The sequence below is a fragment of the Aulonocara sp. 'chitande type north' Nkhata Bay genome, linkage group LG8 (genome assembly GCF_057382095.1).
Source record: "Aulonocara sp. 'chitande type north' Nkhata Bay isolate Kocher_YH1m ecotype deep benthic linkage group LG8, A_spYH_male_GT1.1, whole genome shotgun sequence".
NCBI lineage: Eukaryota > Metazoa > Chordata > Actinopteri > Cichliformes > Cichlidae > Aulonocara > Aulonocara sp. 'chitande type north' Nkhata Bay.
In genome coordinates, this window is record NC_141351.1 from 6,454,732 (window position 1) to 6,476,013 (window position 21,282).

A 21,282-nucleotide genomic window follows, 5' to 3' on the forward strand; every position below is an offset into this window, starting at 1 on the left:
AGCTGTAAGCTAATGATAGTTATATAAGAGCAAAAATAATCGGTGACTAGTCGACTATCAAAATAATCGTTTGTGGCAGCCCTATTTGATATGTATGCATGCAAAGAAAGATATTGTCCTTTTGCAAAATGCAAACTGTGACAACTCACAATTACAACTTGTATTTATTCAATAAAGGATAGTCCTGCTCTGTTTACCCTTTTTCTTTCCACACCTCTCAAAGTAGATTATTTCTCCTTATTTCAAAAGTATTTATAAAGTGGTATAGTTATTTTTCCAAGTAAACAAGATTTCCTTGGGTTGCTAACTTCACTCTTCTTTTCAAGGAGACCTTTTCAAAATTTGATGATCTCAAATAATTCACTCAAAGCTCTCAAAGTCATCCCCCCAGGCAAAAGGTGTACCCTGGTAACATTGTATGTAGTCAGCAATAGTGTAAATTTCCTTCATCAGAAGGTCATGTTATATTATGATAGCAGCAGCACAGAATAAGAAACTTTGTTTTTTACTTTTAGCCATCCTAATTTACTAAACCTTCCTGACTGTGGCAATTATAACAGATGTCAGAATGTAACAGTAAAAAAGCACCAAATTAATCACATTAGAAATAATGTTTGCATTTTTATGTGATGGCTACTTTAGCACTTGGTGATTATAACTTCGAAAGCCCCTGAACAAAGTTCATTTTGTATAGTTTTAAAGAGTTCATATGCAGGAAAACACTGTATTTTCTAGTTTGCCAGTTTGCTGGGATAGGCTCCAGCTCCCCCGCGACCCTGAAAGGGTACGCAGAAGAGGATGGATGGATGGATAGTATGCCTATTTCAAAAGGTTGCTAAGTAACCAATGGATGCCCCCCCTCCACCCAACACTTCAGCTATTACTTCTGACAGAAAATTAACCCCTATGTGTTACCAATATGATTGTTATTATCACAGTTTTCTCACTGACCACCAGTGAGGGAGCCCTCAACATCTACCTGCAAGCTATAAAAGTCTGATAAACCCTTTGCAGTGACATCAATACTGTTTGTTCACACTTGACATGAAACCAAATGGCCAATGCGAAAGCAAATGGGGACTTCGACCAATTCAGGAGTAAATGAATGTCAAAACGCCGAAGCCACATTGCCACAACAGAGAAATGTTACCATTGTGTTCTTGGACGTGAAGTGCAGTAGGGAGCTTTGTCTGAATCCTATCTGCTCTGTGTCTTTCCACTTTCATACCAGGCAAGGCTTAAAAAGATCGATGGTCTCAGATATAGATTTCCTCACACGTCAGCTGTCAACTACAGTCTTGCTGTCTTTTTTTACCACATTCATTCTTTTCTCATCTTTGCTTCTGCTCTTGCATTCTTCTCCTCTCGTTTTTGTTCTGTTACTTTATTTGTCTCTTTCTGCTCAGTCTTTCGCACTTGTGCAGGCTCTGCATATCAGAAAAAGAGGAAAGAAAGCACTTTCAGATCCCCTCTGCTTCCATTTCCCAAGATTCCTTGGGAGGACTGATTCAATCGCTGCCTGTTGGTGAGGTTGACAGTGACATCTAAGGTGCGTCTCCCTCTAGATTCCTCTCCTTTATGCTTCTGTCACATCCCTCCACTCACTGCAGAACTTTGTGCAATTTCCATTTCTGTATAGTAAAAAAAGTACCTTTCTTGTGAAATTGGAGATAATTATCCTATGTGGAAAGACATGCAAACTTCTACGATTAGGTTGTCAGGCAGACAATCAAGGAAAGTATTGCATTTGCATGCAGTTCATTTCTACTCATGACAGAACTAAATATAAACTGAATACTTTATCACAGGAAGGCTGGAGTATATTAGACGTTACTGGGCTGCCACTTAAATCAGTGTGCTCACTGATTTTCCAATAAGATAAGGCATGTTGGGATTATAAAGCTCATTAAGTTGCTTTGTGTGCAGACACAGTGTCATGCCTGTGATCTGAATCTGACGAGAAGATGCTGAAATGGTCCATTTGCAAATATGTATGAGACAAATCACAGCGGTCAATGAAAATGAAGGAAAACAATCCAAATGCAAGTGTTAGATATACAGATCTACCAAACGACCAAAGACTGTTGTTGGAAAGAAGGAATCCAAACTATCAGCTTTGAAACTGATATTGCACATGATGATCATAGCATGTGTTCAGGTAGTTCAGGGGTGGGCAACTCCAGGCCTCGAGGGCCGGTGTCCTGCAGGTTTTAGATGTGTCCTTGATCCAACACAGCTGATTCAAATGGCTAAATCACCTCCTCAGCATTTCTTGAAGTTCTCCAGAGGCCTGACAATGAACTAATCATTTGATTCAGGTGTGTTGACCCAGGGTGGTATCTAAAACCTGCACTCGAGGCCTGGAGTTGACTACCCCTGAGCTAGTTCATCCAGTCAAGCCAGACCACATCAGCTGACATCTCTACACATTCAAGTCACTAATCTCATACAAGGCTACATCATTACAGCTGTTCATCCAGTCCATCGTTGCTGCTACATCTGCAAGCTGCTGTGCAACCCACCTCATCCCAGCTCCTCATCATCATACTGTTTTTAAGTCAATTCCCCTTCCACACCTAAACAATAATGAGTTATTTAGCTGTATTTAACTATACTGTGGTTGAAATAAGAGTGTTTTTTTAAGATGCATGCAGACCAACACAGGATAGGTACATCATACTGCAAGCATTTTCTTGGGAAGCTTGAATATCCAATTTTATAGCACTCTAAAATATTCTTTTAATGCCGAAGTGCTGCAATCCAGCATAACAGTTAATGCTTTTTCCTCTTCGAGGATAAACTTTTAGTTGATTGAAAGCCTTAGTAGTAGTATAATGCATTCAATCAGTGTGCTCTCCTTGACTCTTTTCTGTGACACTGAGGTAATTCTGACTGTGTTTCTCCAACAGCGCCAGTCTGGGCAAAATAAATAAAGACAACATCTGACCTTTTTCTGAAAGAAAAAGCTTCTAAAAACAGTTTCATCTCCAGGTTTAAGTCCTTCAAGGAAGGAGAGCTGTTGTTCAGCTGTGGACTCCAATATTTCACAAGACAAAAAAACACTGATGTGGTGTAACAATCGGAACATATTTATCAGGGGTTGCCATGCCAACGCTGATGGATATACCGTAAAGTGGTTCAGACATCGACAAACCTCTGCCGCTCTCTGGTAGAATTTTTTGTAGAAAATACACACAGAAGCAACACCAGGAGTAGAAAAGAAACTTGTTTCTACAACCAGCTACTGCCATAAGAGACAAGTAATGCCAAAAGAAAAGGCAACAGTGGCCAGAAGCCGAGCGAGGCTGAGAGCAGGGCGATTGCGGCGATCAGAAGGGTAGAAAACAAAACTCCTTCTCTGTTTTTGTGAGGCGTTCCAGGCTGGTAATTTGCAAGCAGGCAGACAGGCACAGGATCTGTCGGACTGAGAGCCCAGCATCGTGACGCATTTTGCCCAGCCACATGTCCCCTATCCATGGGCCAGTGCCCAGCAGGATGGGTGGGGGGTGGTGGGGGCTGTAAGCTTGTCCATGAGTTTGTGTGTGTTACTGTTTCTTGTGTGTCCATATGTGTGTATGAGGATGGGAGGGTTTACAGCGTGAAGTTTGCCAATGTGGCCTAACCTCCTTGGGCTAGGTTGGTGAGCGAGCCAGACCATACTGATGCCTGCGGGCGAAAGAGAGAGACAGAGGTAGAGCTAGCTTCCCTGAGACCGCAACCCTGAGTTTGAATGGTGTTTTTGGATGGTGGGGGCCACAAATGTGCTATCAGCAAGAGCCTTCCCTGCCTGTGACGCTGGTGGCATCAGTCAGCCAGCCAAGCAAATGTGCTGCCTGCCCCTGGGCCATGTGAAAACTCAGGCATGTGAAACTGAGGCCTGGAACAGAATTATTGTGTGTGTGTGTGGAGGCTCTACGTGTGTGGGCGCCTTTTGGTTTCCATATGCATGTGTGTATATAAGAAAGAAAAAAGAGCCTCCGGTACTTTGGGGACATGTAAAGTGATCTGCTGCTTTGGCCGGTTCATGGAAACAGACTGTTCTCTTTCAAAGCCAAGACTTTCATGGTACGTACACAGAAAGAAGTGAATGGCCAGTTCCTACAATACTGTAAATATTCTCTGACATACTTCAGTGGTACCAACCTTTTTTTTTCATTTGTATTTTTTCAGATGAACCACACTAAACTTCCTTTTAAGAGTACTCTGACTGCACTAATTATAATCATAACCAAGCCATAATCAAGATTTTAAATTCAGTGATCTTTTAATTACTTCAAGTTTAACATGTCCTTTTGCCTAACTGAATAACTCTGCATAAGTTAGCGATCAGAAGGTTCTACAAATCTGTCGATAAATGTAAAATCCATTCCTGAATCACAGTTTGGCCAAGATTTATAAAATACAACCCAAAATAAGCGAATGAGCCAATAAACTCAGTGTTTACAAACTGAAACCCATATTCCCAAGGACCTCAACAGGACTGCACATCTATGGTGGTGGATTTCAGATGGAATGCAGGTTCTTCTTAACTTCTGCATTGTTTTCATTTTTCCAGCCCTGAAGCTACATCTATGTTTTATGTCTGTGGTCAGAACAGGAGTCTGCAATGTTGGTGAGAGTTTAGGTAGATCTAAAACTATCAACAGCGCTCAAAGTGGTCCAGAGGTGCAGAATGAAGACTCGTGTTTTCTGTTTTAGGCCATGTCCACACTAATACATTTTCGTTTAAAAAAAAATCTTTTTCTCTCAGTTTTGGCCTTACGTCCACACCCAGATGACGTTTTTGGTCAAGGAAAACGTAGCTTTTTGGAAAATGCTCTCCAAAGCGGATACATTTGAAAACGGCGTTTTTGCGCCGCAGTGTGGACAGCGTAACCGCAGGCTTTTGGAAACAGTGACGCATTTTTTTAACAGCCCTATTAAAGATTAATATCAGCTTGTACACGCTCCACATACAGGGGCATCATTTCCAGGGGGGTTAGGGGGGCTATGACCCCCCCAATAATCAGACCCAGCCAATATAACCCCCTCAATAAAATTATGAATTATCTTGCATAAACAGGCTGTTGATTTTCTTTACTTGTTTCAGGTATTACCAGCAAAATAGTTGCATGTTTAATCATTATTTAGACTGAGATCTTGGACACCCCCCCCCCCCCAATGGTCAGCACAAAGTCACACCCATGTCCACATAGCTTTTCTTTAAAGTCTTTAATTCTCACTCGCTTTTGCAACTTTGTACTTTTCTGTTACTCGCAGCAACAACTCCACCTCATTGTCAGTCCATTTAAAAAACTCGCTGCTTTTTCTCGACATTTTGCCCCGTTTCAAAGAGCCGGAAAGTAAATAATCGGCAGACAGAAATGACGCAGGTTGAATAGTCTTACGTTTCAGGCATGCGCAATACAGGAACTTAAGCGTTTTCAGTCGTTTCAGTGTGGATGAACAACTGTTTGGAAATGACTGAAAACGATAGTGTGGACACGGAGCGTTTTTAGACAAGAACGCTGTTTTCAAATTTATCCGGGCTAGTGTGTTTGTCGCACTAGCCCGGATTTGTCTGAAATGTGTTTGTCGCATTTTTCTAAAACCACAACATGAAATAAAGAAAACGAGCATGACTCGCTGCCGAGCCGTGAAAACACACGAACTTAAGTAAAGCTGCAGTACTTATACTTTAGTAAAGAATGTCTATACTTTTGCCACCTCTGATCACACCTCGTATGAGCGAAATGACGTATGTTTCAATGGTGGCACGTCTAACGAGACAGCGTAGAGACAAAACAGGCATCAATCAATCCTGAGACTTTGAACAAGGAGATCTGAATTTAAATTTGTGTAAGGATGCTGATTTGAAAACACAGTTCTCTCTTATTTATTTGGATTATTTCTTGTGGGGTTTAGGTTAGGTTAGCTTTTTTCTTTTATTAAATATATTTTCTTTCATTGTTTTGTTTTTTTTGCAATAAAGAAGATTAGAGCTCTATTGTTTTTACTACAACAGTAGCAACAGTGGTAGAAACTGTAGACTAAGAAAAACGATGAAAATGGCAGCAGATTACAGAGGATTTTACTCAGCGTAACACAGGTAACATGTTGGAGGGGGGGAGCTAAACAGACTTGTAATTCCACCATGTGGTACAGCTTGCTTCACAGTAAATCTGACAGACCTTAAGCTTGTTATTTTTACAAAGAACAGAGCGATCTTCTCAGTAGCTTCACTGCTTGCAGTCGAGATACACGCACTGATTAAAGCATCCCTTCCAAGTTAAAAAAAAAAGCAGTTTGGAAACTGTTTACACCTATCCTATCCTGATGAATAATTAACTCAAATCAATCCAACTGAAAATAATCCTAATATTTGCAAAAGGTTTGTCTGATTCATTCGAAGAGTTGATTGGGAAGAGTCAGTGTAGCAGTTAATTAGAAACCAGCGAAAACCACCTGTTCAAACAGGCAGCCTGGAAGCCTGTCTGAATATCCCACGGCCGCCCGCGAGTGCTGTATCATCACAGACAGTCTTGTGTAAATGAGAGAGAAATAGATGGATGGATGCAATATCCCTCATCGCACTCGCTGCTGGGCCGAAGCTGACCACAGGTTATGACATACAGCGCCACATGCAAATACAGGACGTGTGACGAACACGCGAGTGAGCGCAGACATGAACATGCGCGCACCCGCAAACACACAGGCGCAGACATAATTACCTGTCAAATGCAAGATGTGACTTCCTGAGAGTAAATGAACTGATTAATATTCGCAAAGAGGGATGGGTTTTGGAGGGTGGTGGGTGTTAGGCTGATTAGACGTTAAGATATTCTCCATCCCTCGCTCCATTTTTAAATTTGCTTTTTATTATATCACACCACAATGAACAGGGATGGGTGGCATGAATTAAAACACTCTCACTGCCTATCAAAACGTTGCTTTTGCTTTCTTCTCTCTGCAGAACGAGCGCTCGCTCCAATTACCGTCTCCAAAAGAAGCTTGTGCTCGGTAAAGAGAAGTGTGATACAGCTTAGGGTTAACCGGCTACTTCTTTAGGATTTCATAAAAGAAGTTAAAAATACACTTTCTTCTCTGCATTGCATATCTTCTCAGTTTCTAAAACCTTTTCTGCCTTTATTCTCCTTCCAGCCCCAGTCTCCCTCCTCAGTCAGTGTTGACACCTTTTTGTCTGGCCTCCCTCTGAGTCAGTGTCTACTGTTTGGTCGATGCTTGCCGCCTTTGAGACACCCCACCACCCCCAAGTCCTAATAAGCAGAAGTCTAATGGTGTCCCAGGGCTGCTGAGGGGCCTCACATTAAGATAATTAGGCAGCGAGAGGGTGCAGGAATGAGGCCCTGGAGAGGAAGAGGAGGAGACACTTGTGCACTTTCTGAGAATCTGAGCTCTCTCTGCTTCTGGTTTGTTGGTCTCTGTAACCTTATTAAACCCCATAGCAAGGCTGCAAATGAGGTTTTCAAACCACCTAAATCACACTTAATGCAAGGTATCATGAAGAGGCTTGTCTTATGTGACAGCCAGCAAAAGAGGAGCTGTGCCAAAGATTGCAGACATTTGTGCCTTATCATTTCTCTATGAGTCATCCATAAACCCGAGTGGCAAACGGCACACATGAGTGATGAATCCAAATGGGCCTGAAGATGCAGCTCTGCTGATTACCATGTGACACAGCATTAGGGTTTGACTAGCTAATTTGATTTCTTCAAACGTGTTGAAATTTATAGCGCTAAAGAGGACAAAAATAGCTAAATGCAAAAAATCACACAGGGCATTTTTGTCCTCACAGGTAGGTGACTCAGATGTAAACAGATGTTGCCAAGCTTTAATTTCCTGGGTAGAAACAACTGTCAGCACAGTGACAGCTGCTTACGCTAAAGAGACAGGATGATATTGGGAATCTCAGATCTATGTACTAAATATAAAACTAAAGCTAGGAGACAGTTAGCAGCTTGGCCCAGAGAGTAAAGAATCCACTACAACCAAAGCTTGTTAAACAATACTTTTATATATATAAAATATACTTAATTTTAGCAACACAAAAATGAAATAGCTTATTTGTGCACTATAATTTGTGGTTGACTGCAGAAGGATAGAGCACGCACATAGCTACCTAGCGATACCTAGCTAATTAGCAATAGCATATTTTGTAAAAATGTAGCTTGCTCCTTTTTAAAAAGTTGTTTGGTTTGTTTGTGTGTTTGTTTTTTGTTGCTTTTGAGATTTTTTTATGAATTTAATTAAGTTATAAATTCATAAAAGGTTAGTTTAATGTTCACAGAAAGAGTTATCCATCCATCCTTTTTCTGCTGCTCACACAGGTCTGGATCCCTCTCCCCAGCCAGCTGAGAGATATAATCTCTCTCCAGCGTGTTCTGGTTCTGTCCCAAGGCTTCCTCTGGGTGGGACATGCTCATAACAGCTCACCCAGGAGGTGCCCCTGACGGCCAGAACGTAGGTCGACCGCTCTTCACCTCAACAGACAGGTACAGCATCCTTATACTTAAACTCCTCCACTTTGGACCTTGTTCTTAGAGTGGCCATTCCACTCTTTTCTGACTGAGAACCATGGCCTCAGACTTGGAGGTGCTAATTCTCATTCCAAGCAACACACTTGGTCAAAAACTACCTCAGTGCGAGTTAGAAGTCCTCACTCGGTGAAGCTGACTAGACCACTTCATCCATGAAGGATTCACCAAATCTGACACCCTCCACAGCTCAGTTCCTACCATAAAAATAGAATCAGTGACAAAGTTCAGCCCCTGTGATGTCCAACACCTCCAACACATTGCAGACTCCTTTTTTGGAAACAGAAAAACAAGTCCATCTTCAAACTGAAATAAGTTAAAAAGCATATTGCCAAAAAAAAATAGGTAACTTCTTATTTAATTGTACGTATAAAAATATCCTCTAAACTTGCTTCTGCGAGTATGACAGAGCAAAGTCAAGTTAAAAATGGGACAATTTTTTACTCAGTGGTTTGGATCAAAGAGAACTAACTGCAGATGTAGTGGAAGCTTTCCTGTCACTCCAGCCGGCTATGAGCCTAAAAGACAAACTCGGGGATGGAACCTCGACTGCACTTTTCCCGCCTGTTTGAACACAAGGACAGAAGCTGAGCTTCAAACGGAGCCCAAGCTGGAGTGACGCCTCACAGATAACTACCTACAGCTCTGTCATTTTCTCTTTCACAGCCTCTCTTTGCTTGTTTCTACGGCCCGCACGTAGGTTCACTAGCTGAGGCTCTGCTTTCGGATCTGGCACTCTGCAATCAGATGTGACATGCTGAAGGCTCGGATGACAGCTGCGAAGACAAGGTCACACAGTCACCTACTTTTAACGAAGGATACGTACGACTCCTCTTGACAGACTTGTGCAGCGCTTGAAAAACACATTTACGTGCTGCCTGCATACACACTGTACGCCTGCGCGCACCTTCATTCACTCACACACAAACTCGTACACACACTCACAGTCACAACGCGGAGCCGGAGCATTTTGCAGATGGGGGTCTTTTCTCGTGCCTGTGCAATCTCAGAAGCAATTACCTATTAAAATTTCATCCTTCATCCTTCCAGAATGTTTAGGAAAAGATTATAACTACTGGGAAGGTAATTAAGCCAGCAAATGGGGAGCTGCATTGTGAATACTGAGAGATATGTATGTTGTGTTTGTGTGTGAGTGTGTGCTTTATCTTAATAATACCAACAGTGATGCCCACCTAAAGCTCTTGAGTGTGTTATCCCAAATGACAAGAGAAAGAAGTCACAAGGATCGCTGCTGTTTTACGGTAAAACTTCACAACTAACGTCTTCATTAAGTGGAACAGCAAAGGTCGCAACTATGTCAAATGTAGACAACATGGCCAGTAGAAAGCTCTGTCATTCATCAGTGATCTTTGCCTTTGTACGTCTGGATGTTGCCACTGAGATCATTTGACTCGTCGCACGCTCAATCATCCAGGTAAGGAAATCTGTTCATGTAGACAGCAGGATTTCATGTTCAGTAGGAGGAAACACAACATAAAGATGAATAGGTCCCTTTTTATGGTTTTCTCCTCTTTCTTGTCCTTACTTTCCCCTCTTTTTTCCTCATCCCTCCCCTCTTTGTCTCTTTGATGCTACAAGAGGAGCCTTTTAAGGATTCAAACAAAGTCTCCATTTTTTTTTTTTTTTTTTTTTGCGGGGGGATGAAAAAAAAGTCAACAAACCTGCCCATCTGGGTAATTTATAGGTTGGTGGGTTCTGGTTCAAGAAGCAACCTCAATCTCCATTTTTAATATGCAGGATTGGGGGTGGACATAATAAACAGAAACCCCGGACTTGTGTGTTGCTGATTGATTCTGGGTGTTTCACACTTGTGTGGGATATTCCTCAAATAGACTGAACCTTATAAATGATACAGCAGTGGCGGTCATCAATGATTCCTTCACAGACAACTGGCATTCTGGCTGTCACACAGGAAAAAGGAATTTCTCTTCTGTTAAATAAACAAAGGAGACCTGCCAGACCAGGTTCAATCATGCCATTAATAGGGCAATCTGGCCATAAGCTATAATCAATAAGTGCTTTTGCACTAAAATAGATTTTCCAGCACAATCTTTCGCTATATTTGAGCAGACTCGCTTCATGTGCACAGAGTGCATGACAGTCCCTTTAACCTGAGTACTTCACAGTGACACTTGTAATGATAAATCGCCTTGCCCTTTTTCAATCTATTTATCTTCTGTTAATCATTTAAATAAGAATAACACGTTGAGTAAATCCATACCTAATTCACCTCCATTCCTGCAACCCTAATAAATCGACTGCAATGCTTATGGAAGTTTGAGGGAGGGGTCCGTAAACCAATCAGGTGGTTGTCGTGTGTAGGGGGGGGGGGGGGGGGGGGGTCCTGGCAGATCGTGGAGGTTAATAACATTCCACATGATTACCCACAAGCCAGAGGATTAGAAGGTTAAGGGGAGCGGGTTCCACATTGCAAATAATAATCGCTATTTCACAGCCGTGTCCTCCTGGCCACTTAGGTGATAGGCCACCCAGCTATCTCTTCTCTCCCACAGTGTGGACAGGGAGAAAAAAAGGACTCCAGTGGACCCTGACACCTACTGAAAGTGTTATTCATCTCTTTTCATGGAAGCCCTTTTAGGACTCCCACCTCCCTCCCCCGAAAAACGACCCTTTTCTTTTTAAATAAAGAAATCAATGCAACCTTTTTTTTTTTTAATTCTTTCTCCACACATTTTTCTATGAGATGTGTTCTCATCACGATGTTGATGGCATCTGTGGGTGTAGCGCTTCACGCTGAGTGGGGTTATGTCACCCTGTCGTTGCAGGATTGCGCATTTATCTCATTCTCCCAAACAGATGCAGGCATTCGCACCCCCTGACCGCTGCCTTTGATGCGGACGTCCTGATTCATTAGCAGTCATTTGTAACTGTGACGTGTCACGCGTTTAAAGATGTAAAGAGAAAGGAGTGAATTAGGAATGTATGGATACTGCTGTCTCTGTGTTCAATAATAATCAAGCACCCTTTTATCTTAAACAACTCATAGTACCGCATCACCCCAATAGATCTCCTCTCTCTCAGTGTGCTGGTTTACTTAGAGTATTAGAAAGTAGAACGGGAGGCAGGCCTCTCTTATGTGGGACCAGCTTCCAGAACCCAAACTGGGAGTTGTGGAACCAGCTCCCAGCTTGGGTTCGGGAACTAGACACCCTCTCCACTTTTAAGATTGGACTTGAAACTACTGTCTTTTTTGATAAAGCTTCTAGTTACGGCTGACTCGATTGACTCTGCACCCTCTCTTAGTCCTGCTGCAACAGGTTTAGGCTGCTAGAGGAGGCTCTTTTTTTACTTTTGTAAAAACTTTAGAAATCAAGTGTAAATGTCAAATTTGATGGAATAAATTGTCTTTCTGGACTCACAAAAGTATGGAGATGCACGCAAATGCACAAAAAGGCAAGGCTTCTGGATGTGTGAGGATTTCAGCTTCCAGTCAGTTATAATGCTACAAGGTGCCATTCGCGTATAACTAGATAATAAGAATGAGGCAGAGGGAACTCTGTGTCACTCTGTGTCTCTGTGCTGAATACCAGACTAGATTTGTTACTTTGTTTTGGCATAAAAAGGTGACGCAATTTTTAAGTGAGCCCAAATGCTGTGTGCTGTCCCTGTATGTGTTATATGTCATCTACTGTACTCTCTGCCCTGCATGCATTTATGTACGAATGTGCGGGTTTTGTGCACATTCATCTCTTTGGTCTTCGATGTTCTAAAAGCAAATAAGCTTGATACTGTAGCAGCCCACGGGACACAGAAGAAATAGATGGCATTCATACGCTTTGTATTATACCCTCCCTACACACACACACACACACATATGTAAACAGACAACCACCACCACTACTTCCTCTTACACACACACTTCCACTTGCCTCTTTCTCTCATTATATCATGTGGGCATGAACCAAAATAAAATGGTGAATAACGGCTGAAAAGACAGGGAGGTATTCTCTTTCTAGGCTGTTATGAAATGGATGGATATCTGGCCAGTGTGAGATAAAACAAAAGCCAGTGCTGTCATTTGAAACAAAAACAAAAAAAACACAGAACAAGCCCTGCAGGGATGTGCGTTTTCTCTCAACGTTTATGGTCGTGTCTTTTTCTTTTTTCTTTTTTTTAAAAATGGATTTTCCGACTCTGCACCATCGGCCAGATACGAGGCTGCTTTCAAGGCTGCGACGACTCACTTGATCCCAAACTCTCACATCCTTCCATCACTCCGAATGACTTCGCAGAGGCTCTCTGACACCAACCGGCATCCACTCAATCTCGCTTTAAATAAGCAGCTTTTTAAAAAAAAAAAAAAAAATGCATTTGCTGACACGCATACGCACTCCACCCACGCCTCCATATGCTGCTTTAACTTATACACACAGTTCACAACAACCAATAACGAGCTGTCCAGAACTGCCAGAAGAAAAAAAGAAAAAAAACTCACGGATGTTTGTGGCCCTGGCGACATAGTGCTGCGAATGCATCCCTAGGGCCTCTTCCCCGCGATACTGCTCACCTGGACACCCGCCCTGCAGCACATTGGCGACGACCCTGTCAGACAGAGAGATGGATGAGGCGTGCAGACATGAGGAACTGTGCATGACATGGCTAATTTAATTATTCAGTTCGACTGTACCGGTGCACACTGTCGTTTCAGCTGCACCTCACATTATGAGGTGCAGCTGACCAGAAAAATTAGTTTCCACGATGAGTGGAAAAGATTTCCTTTCAGTTGTTCCCTTTTATTTATTTATTTTTACTGTAATTATTGCACATTCACTCACACCTACTGAATTGCAACACTATGAAGGTGTAAAAACAAGCAAATGATCTCCAGTCAAGAGTGATACACAATGGAGTGCAATGCCACCTTACTCTACTGAAAGACACCCCTCCGCCCCTCACATGAGAGGAGAGCAGCTCATAATGTTACGCTGTGCCACAACAGATGGATAGACTGGAGTGGAAGGAATATGCGGTATCAGTTCCTGTTCATAAAGACTCTTAATAACAGAAGATGCGATACATTGCTCTTGTTGCCCGGAAACCACGTGTGTGAAGTGTAACATGCACAAGTTCATCTATGATGTTTTATGGCACGGATAGGTGTCAAATTAAAGGAAAATTTAGACTGAGTGTGATGCCAAGGCCACCACGTGAAGCCAAAATAGCTTCGATGTTCTTTTTGCATGTTGGCCTTGGCTTGCTCTTCGCTCTCCAAGTCTTTGCTCTAGACCAAAATGAGCTAACCTCTAATTTGTGGATAACATTGGTCTGGCTTCTCGACACTTAGTTAGACTTTTCTATGACTAGATCACAACCTAAGACACATCATTTTGATACTCAGTGACCCAAACCTGTAGAAGAGCACTCTTATCGGGAAGAAAGGGGTTTGTCATAAGACAAAGGTGGTCAACTTTGCAGTAAGTCTTTCCACTAAAGGGAGACAAGGAGACCCCCACCCTAATGAAGAGGTCAAGGGTTTGAGTTTTTTCTTTAATTTAATTTCATAAATTTATGTGTGTTGTGTGTGTGTGTGGTGGTGGTGGTGGTGGTGGGGTGCTCTGTTAAGACGACAAGCACACGTCCACACGTTGCGCGCTCCAGATCATTGCGCGCGTAGGCTACTACTGCAAGTCTCTTTGTAAACAAGCGCACCGAGAGAATCGGGCAGAGAGGGAGGGAGGGAGGAAGCGGGAGATAGACACACACAGATAGAAGAGAGAGAGAGAGAGAAACCAAGAAAGAAAGAGACCCACCTATACATATTCTCTCTCTGGGGTCGGTGCGCCTTTTCCAGCCCCAGCTTGGTGAAAATCCCCACAAGAGCCATAATCGCCACTACTCCACAAATGACGTAAACTATTAAGTTCGTCTTGTCTTTGGTGCTGTCGTGAGGCTTGTTCGTTTTCTTGTAGGGTGTCTGCCCGCTCTTCATCCACATCGGGGTGTCATAATTTGTACAGGTTTCCTGGTCGAGCCGCGACTCCTTGATGGAGCAGCAGAAGCGGAAGCCACAGGTACCGCAGCAGTACAAATACACGCCCGTTTTGCAGATGAACGGCGGGTCATACTGGCCCATCACGTCGTAGTAACCCCGACACCTTTCCTCCGTGTGCGGGGTCTGCTCGGACACGCTCTCCTCCGGCGTGGAGCCGTTCGAGGTGGCGATCATTACGAATCCCCCGAGCGCTCCTGGAATCCCGCCAGCCTTGCACACGAGAGCCATAAGTTTGAGCAACAAGAAGCAGGGGAGAAAGTGTTTCCCTCTCATTGTGCTCTCTCCTCCGTTCAACTTCGCGCGGAAACGAAAAGACCTGAAGAGAGGGGACAGGGCGCACGGTCATGATATGCCGAAAAGTCCAGAAATATCCGCGCTGATGAACATCTTTGCTCGCGTATCTTTATCCACAAACAAACGCGCGGAATAAAAAGCACAAACAAAACAAAAAACCCTATGTGGATTAAACTTGACTTAACTGAACTCCTCTCCAGCGAGTGCGCATTTAGACGCCTTTCCCAAAAGGTTTTTGTCTTTTTTATCAGGCTCAGATTTTGCGTTTTCGGGAGTGCATCACTTCACTCCTCTGTCTGTGCGCACTTACGCACGGGAGTAGGCAGAGACACAAGCCGCACCGAGGATGAGAGCGCAGTGAGCGAATAGAAGAGCCGAGGGTGGGAGAGCCTGGTGCACGCACACACACACACACACACACACACACAAACGGAGAGGAGGAGGAAAACAGGGGGAGGGAGGGAGATTGCAAGGGCTGACTCCGAGGGAGAGAGAGAGAGAGCCTTTATTGTGAAATATTATGATAAAAGCGTCTATGCACATCACTATTACGCTCTGCGAGGAAAGTCGTGGGAGCCCCATTTTTTTTAATACTTCCAGTCGTAGGTTGCCATTGTTGGAGAAATCCTGAAATCACAAGTAGCTTAATGTGTTACAATAGGCAGCGGCTGGCAGAGCTTCTAAGAACAGGTGATACATTTTGAAACAACAAAAACAAAAAACCACACAACACCTATAGATCCCAGGGGACATCTATAGGAGACAGCAATCTGGCCCATCAAGACCATAACCAAGAGACACAACCCCGTAACGAGTGATATTCCACCACAGGCAAATGTCTCACTCTTGTGGTTTTTGCCAAAGGTGCTCGGAACAGAAAAATATAAAATGAAATTTTTTTAAAAAGAAAAATGTACGTATCTGTCTGCCTCGGAGCACAATCCTCACAATTTGTATCAATAAACCAGGCGAAACAAGAGAAATCTGAGAATTTGTTTCGGGAAAAGGGAAAATTCAATAATTTACCAAAAAATAGAGACACCCCCCCCCTCCAAAAAAAAAAACAACCAACCAAACAAACAAACAAAAAACAACACAAAACAAAAATAAAGTTATGAATGTTTTGGCTTGTAGGGATATTAATCCACCCGGACTCTTGTAGAGTGAGTTTCCCAGTCTTTTCTTTGTGGCGCTCAAAGCGCAACACAAAGTAATTTTCTGCTATCTATCTATCTATCTATCTATCTATCTATCTATCTATCTATCTATCTATCTATCTATCTATCTATCTATCTATCTATCTATCTATCCTTTATATATTATTTTAAACATATGTTCTCATTTAGATGTGTATGGACCCGACCGGACAGGGCAGGGCAGGAGGAGAACATGGCATCAGTGGATGCAAATGTAGTGTTTGCTTTGCTTGGATTCGTGGATCATGTGTGTGGGGCTGTGGGATCATTTTGGGAAGTTTTTTGTTTATGTCTATGTGCAGAAGATACTGCTGTTAGATGAAGGTTTGGGGGTTTAAGTTTGATTGGGGAAGGTGGCTGAATAATGAGTTAGATACTCCAATATATTTGAATGAATGAATGAATGAATATGACTAATTAATGGATGAACGAATTATTAACTTTACCAATTACTGACACAGGAGATGGATAAAGCCGATACCCAGACATGAAAATAAAAAATATCCATCCATTACTTGTTTCCTACTAGATTATGTAAATTCTTCAAATGCAATTCTTTTTCATCTCAAACAGATGCTGTTTCAAGTGAAAACTGCCTTCATTAAAGGTTAGGTGCAATGAAAAATCATAAAAATCGAATATATTTCCACATGCAAGCCCCTCTGTCACCTCTGATGATTCATTCTCTGGTTAAAAAACCGATTTCTAAAGGACCTTCGATGTATTCAAACTGTCTGGCAAGCAAGAAAAAAAACCTTTGATTTGCCCTTATTCAGCTAGTGTTAAAGTATGCAGACAATCAGCGCGGTGAGGAGGACGGGTGGACGTGGCTCTCTCCGTGGTTCTGAAAGACTCTAACCTCTGTCCAAGGTTCTTCTTTCGTGTGGTTTCTTATTTTGCCATTCTCACACACAGCTAAAACACGTAATGGTGTGGACGATGCAGATGTTTGCTTTGTAAAGGTTTATCGGAAGAAGATGCGAATGTTTGATGACTTGATCGATTTTTCCCCCTTTTGTTTTCTGATTTATAAACGATGAGTTGTGGCTAAAACGATAGCATAATTCTCTTTCTTGTCGTTGAAACTAGTTAAACAGTAAGCATGAAGGTTGTATCTGGTTTAAAAGTTTGCGGGAAAACCTGTTAAACTGACTTTTTTTTCGCTTGTACTTGCCTTAACTGGTAGTCACACTGGGGGCCGCTGCAGTGACGATCACATACACACTCACAAAAAGGCTGTTTAGTCGATCGCCGAGAGTCTCGGGTTTAGCTAGCCGCAGGAACAGCTGAGGAGAAGCATAACAGCTACATAACCATCCCACTCGGACCTGCCGGTTTGCTCTGGAGACGGTTTAACCAAGCGGGTGTTATGGCTGAGAGTGAGAATATCTTTCTCAAGGCAAAACACCGGACATTCAGCGGACTCACTGAAGGTAACTGACTGCCTTTAGCTTCTTTAGCTCTGCCGGCTAGCCAACTTCTGTGAGCTAACTTGGCAGCACCGGTGACACAGGTTGTTGGTGGCGACAGGTTAATATTCTGACAGAGGGAAAGCTGTCACTTAGGTTTGCGTAGCTTTCTTTTAACCAACAAGCTGACACTGTCAACCACAGGAAGACAGAGTGGCTAGCTAGCTAGCTAGCTCGTGTTTACAAAATTAAAAGTAGGGAGCGTGGCAATCTTGTTCTTGCAAAGAATCAAATCGGGGCAATCCATAAACACAGGGGTTGCGGCTATTTCGATTTGCATTTGTTTCTAACTCTGGTGCAGAAGAGCTACAGAGCTGAGTATTCATTCATGCACAACTTACAAATAAAACCCATGCTTGACTTCGGCTGCAGTCTCTAATTAGTCATTCATTTATAGCTAAATCAAGCCCTGTCCTGGAAGGTTTAGGCAGACTTCTTTCAGTCGAAAGTGTTTTCTGTGCCTCGGAAGAAACTGAGGGGTGTATTAGATTTAGATGGTTTACTCTTAAGTGGCAAAGTAGTCCTGCCGTTAAGATATTCAAATATTGAAAACATGATCACAGCGCCCACAGCTATGTGTTTATGAGCTGCTGCCCCTCCTGTTTGTTTTACTTTATTTAGCACCCCCTGCTGGAAGCAGGCTAGTATGAGGAAACTGGGGGACAAAAATTGAGATCTTCAGTATTTTATTATTTGCAGCCCATTCACTTTAATCTGAAATGGTCATAAGTTTTGTTATGTGGAGTCCACGCAGTGGCCGAAATCAGCGCGATTGGTGTTTGACTTTGCAAGAAGGCTGCTGCTTATCTCTGGGTGTGAGAGCACTGCCAGTTTCTTTTCTTTTAAAATATGCCATTCAAATAGACACATACCTGGCTTCACAGAGTAAAAACATTTTCACTATAAAGTGTCCTGAATCTAATAAAAAGGTTTATTTATTTATTTTAATGAGGTCAGTTAAATCTTTTGTATCTGTTAGTTATTCAGTACTCAGGGGCAGGACCAGCATTTTAAGGGACATATGTTTGCATATTGAACTTGCCTTTTTCCTTTGCCAAGAATATCCCATCCAAAGTTGATATTTTCAGGAAGCAAAATTCACATCAAAGCATATTTAAAGCTGGTGCAAAATTAAAAACTTTTCTGTCAAACAATGAGTTCAAAGATGTGAAAGTTTTTGGTTTTAGGAGGTTAGTTCACAGCTATAAAAGTGTACCTGAAGCATTTCAGTGGGTGGCTCCACGGTGTACTGGTTAACACATTCACCTTGCATGCAGAAGATCCCCAGTCTGACACCAGGAGGAATTGCAAACACAGTCTGAGAGGGTGGTGCAGGATAAATGGGAGGGTTTTGTCAGGAAGGGCATCCTGTGTAAAACAAATCTGTGCCAAGTCATGCAGATCTATTCACTGTGGTGACCCCTTGGGAAATGAGGTAGCGGGTAAGTACCAACAACTGAAACATTTCAGTGCCGGTGTCAATATTGACATTTCTGTCAAACTTATTTAAACATGGTAACCTAGCAATGCACTCTAATCCGGATTGGCTGGCACACCTTCTCCATACACTGGTCTTAAGTGGAATTTAGTGAAAGTACTTTCATTTTGCATATGCAAATATAAAATCATCATCAATAGGGGGCTTCCACATTTTACTAACCTTCTACTTAGTGGTTTTATTTATTTAGAGATGTTAGATCACTCTATTGATACCTGAGAGGAAGAGAGAGCCAGAGTGAGTGAGCTCTGACTTTGGGCATTACAGGGGCTGGATCTAATGGCACAATTTAATTCCACACCGTGGTCCTTCACCACACTAAATATCCCCTTTAGATTTAGTATGGGGGAGATTCAGGAGAGGAAAAATCATTAGAAAGTATGTGCTGTTTTATGTCACTCTCCATTTTTCTGTGGCCCCTGAGTACCCCCGGCCTCACACATCCACAGCTCCTCTCCCTGCTCTTGCAAACTTTTGAGGATTTTTCAAAACTGTGCAATGGGTGGTGTTTGGCTCAGAGCTGGGGGTCAAGTTACACTTTAAAATGCAGCTTTAGTCTTTATCCTCTCAAGAAGTAAAAATGCTGACAGACTGTCACAGCCCGCTAAGATAAAATTAGGCTTTTTCCACCAAACTTAAGGAGGACTTTTATGCTCATTTCCATATCCAAACAGTGGCGGCCCCTCACTGCTCTCTGTCTGAAACAAGCCTTAGCTCCCTTCCCCCAGCTTTTAAGCAATGGTACTATGCAAAAGTCTTGAGACACACACATTTCTTTATCTTTATGCAAGGAACATCTGCAAACATCCATGGGAAAATGGTATATAAGGAAAACAGTTTGTACAATTCTAACAAGCTTAAAAGTCCATATTTGGCAGTGTGTTTGAGATCATCCTCATGCTCAAAAATGAAGCTGTTGGAAGTCTGACACTTTCCAGATGGTATTGCATGGTGGATTGAAATCTGATGGTGCTTTTCTGCACTCATAATTCATCAGTTTTGACAAGAAACAAACACCTCTGGCTGAAATGCATTCCCAAACCATGATGCTCACTGCTTTATGTCTCTCCCTACCAACTCTGTACATGTTGATGGTGATTTGAACCAAACTTGGATTCATCACTCCACGAGACCTGTTGTAAGAGACTTTCAGTCTAGTTCTTGTATAATTTGGCATATCTCACCCTTCCTTAGGAATGGCTTCTTGACAAACATCATTGAATAGAGACTATTTCTGATGAGGCTTCAGTGAAGTAGATGGATGAACTGAAGGGCTAGGTCCCATGTCAGATCTTTGTTGGATTTTTGCTCTTTTGGATTCTTGGATTTGTTTCTTTTGGATACTGTTCATGCTGTAGATCAGGCACCATGTTCATTCACTCATGAGCTGCTGTAACATGAATCAAATGGCTGAATTGCCACCTCAGCATGCAGTCAGGTGCTATGGAGTCTTGCTAATGACTTGCTAATTTTATTCAGGTGTGTTGCAGCAGGGACACATGGAAAAGTTTCAGGACACCGGCCTTCGAGGACTGGAGTTTGAAACCCCTGCTGTAGATAGTCTTTTTTTTAATGTCTGCTACTTTTGGCCTTTTTCCAGTTTCCTCAAAGTTTTGTATGGGCACACTGCACACCATGCCAACATATACCAAGTTTTTGGCTAATAGGTTTTTGCAACAAACTGCTGGTGCCTCTCTCGATCCATTCTCTTCAAGTTATTCCACTTAGCCTACAGCCTATTCCAGCTAACAGCCTATGGTAGTATTGTAGTTGTCCAAAGCACAACTTTGAATGCTGAAAGTCTCAAACGGTTGCTCAAGACCACTTTTAAAAAAACCCAGAAAAGTCTGGCTCATTGGGAGCAAAATATGAAGACGTTAGGGATTGCTTAAGACTTTCGCATTGCGTTCTATATATTGCTGAAAGTCTGGAAAAGATATATTAGGTGCTTCTAAATTTTGTTACATTAATATGGCCAGCCTCAGGTTGAATTCAAAATTCATCAACAGCACTCGCTGTGTAGTATAAGCTGAGATCAAGGCTGGGCTTGTTTGGATCGAGGCATTCTAAAGTAATCGAGTTGATGATGATGATAATCATAAAAGCAAAATGTGTCATAAATGTCAATTACACCGAGTTCGTCATTGTTGAGATTTTACGAGTTTTCCTCCCAGGAGCAAGGCAGTTTTTGTTTTTCTTTTTTGTTGCTCTTTCTTTTCTTATCTTCGCTCGAGTTTCTCTGGAGGACAGAATTATC

The 21,282-nt window shown here is 42.4% G+C and overlaps 2 protein-coding genes across 2 annotated transcripts in view; one reads left to right on the forward strand and one right to left on the reverse strand.

Annotated features, from left to right (window-relative positions):
- Positions 1 to 15,204, reverse strand: part of shisa9a (shisa family member 9a) — a 57,734-nt gene extending 42,530 nt beyond the window's left edge. Inside the window, exons 1-2 of the mRNA XM_086302998.1 lie at positions 14,327 to 15,204; positions 13,012 to 13,118 (exon numbers count right to left, since the gene is read on the reverse strand). Of these exons, the coding sequence (XP_086159124.1) occupies positions 13,012 to 13,118; positions 14,327 to 14,841 (622 nt within the window). The 5' untranslated portion in view covers positions 14,842 to 15,204. The remainder of the gene's footprint in view (positions 1 to 13,011; positions 13,119 to 14,326) is intronic.
- A 1,951-nt stretch (positions 15,205 to 17,155) lies between these two features.
- cpped1 (calcineurin-like phosphoesterase domain containing 1) overlaps positions 17,156 to 21,282 on the forward strand; it is a 59,181-nt gene continuing 55,054 nt past the window's right edge. Inside the window, exon 1 of the mRNA XM_086303000.1 lies at positions 17,156 to 17,491. Within this exon, the coding sequence (XP_086159126.1) occupies positions 17,428 to 17,491 (64 nt within the window). The 5' untranslated portion in view covers positions 17,156 to 17,427. The remainder of the gene's footprint in view (positions 17,492 to 21,282) is intronic.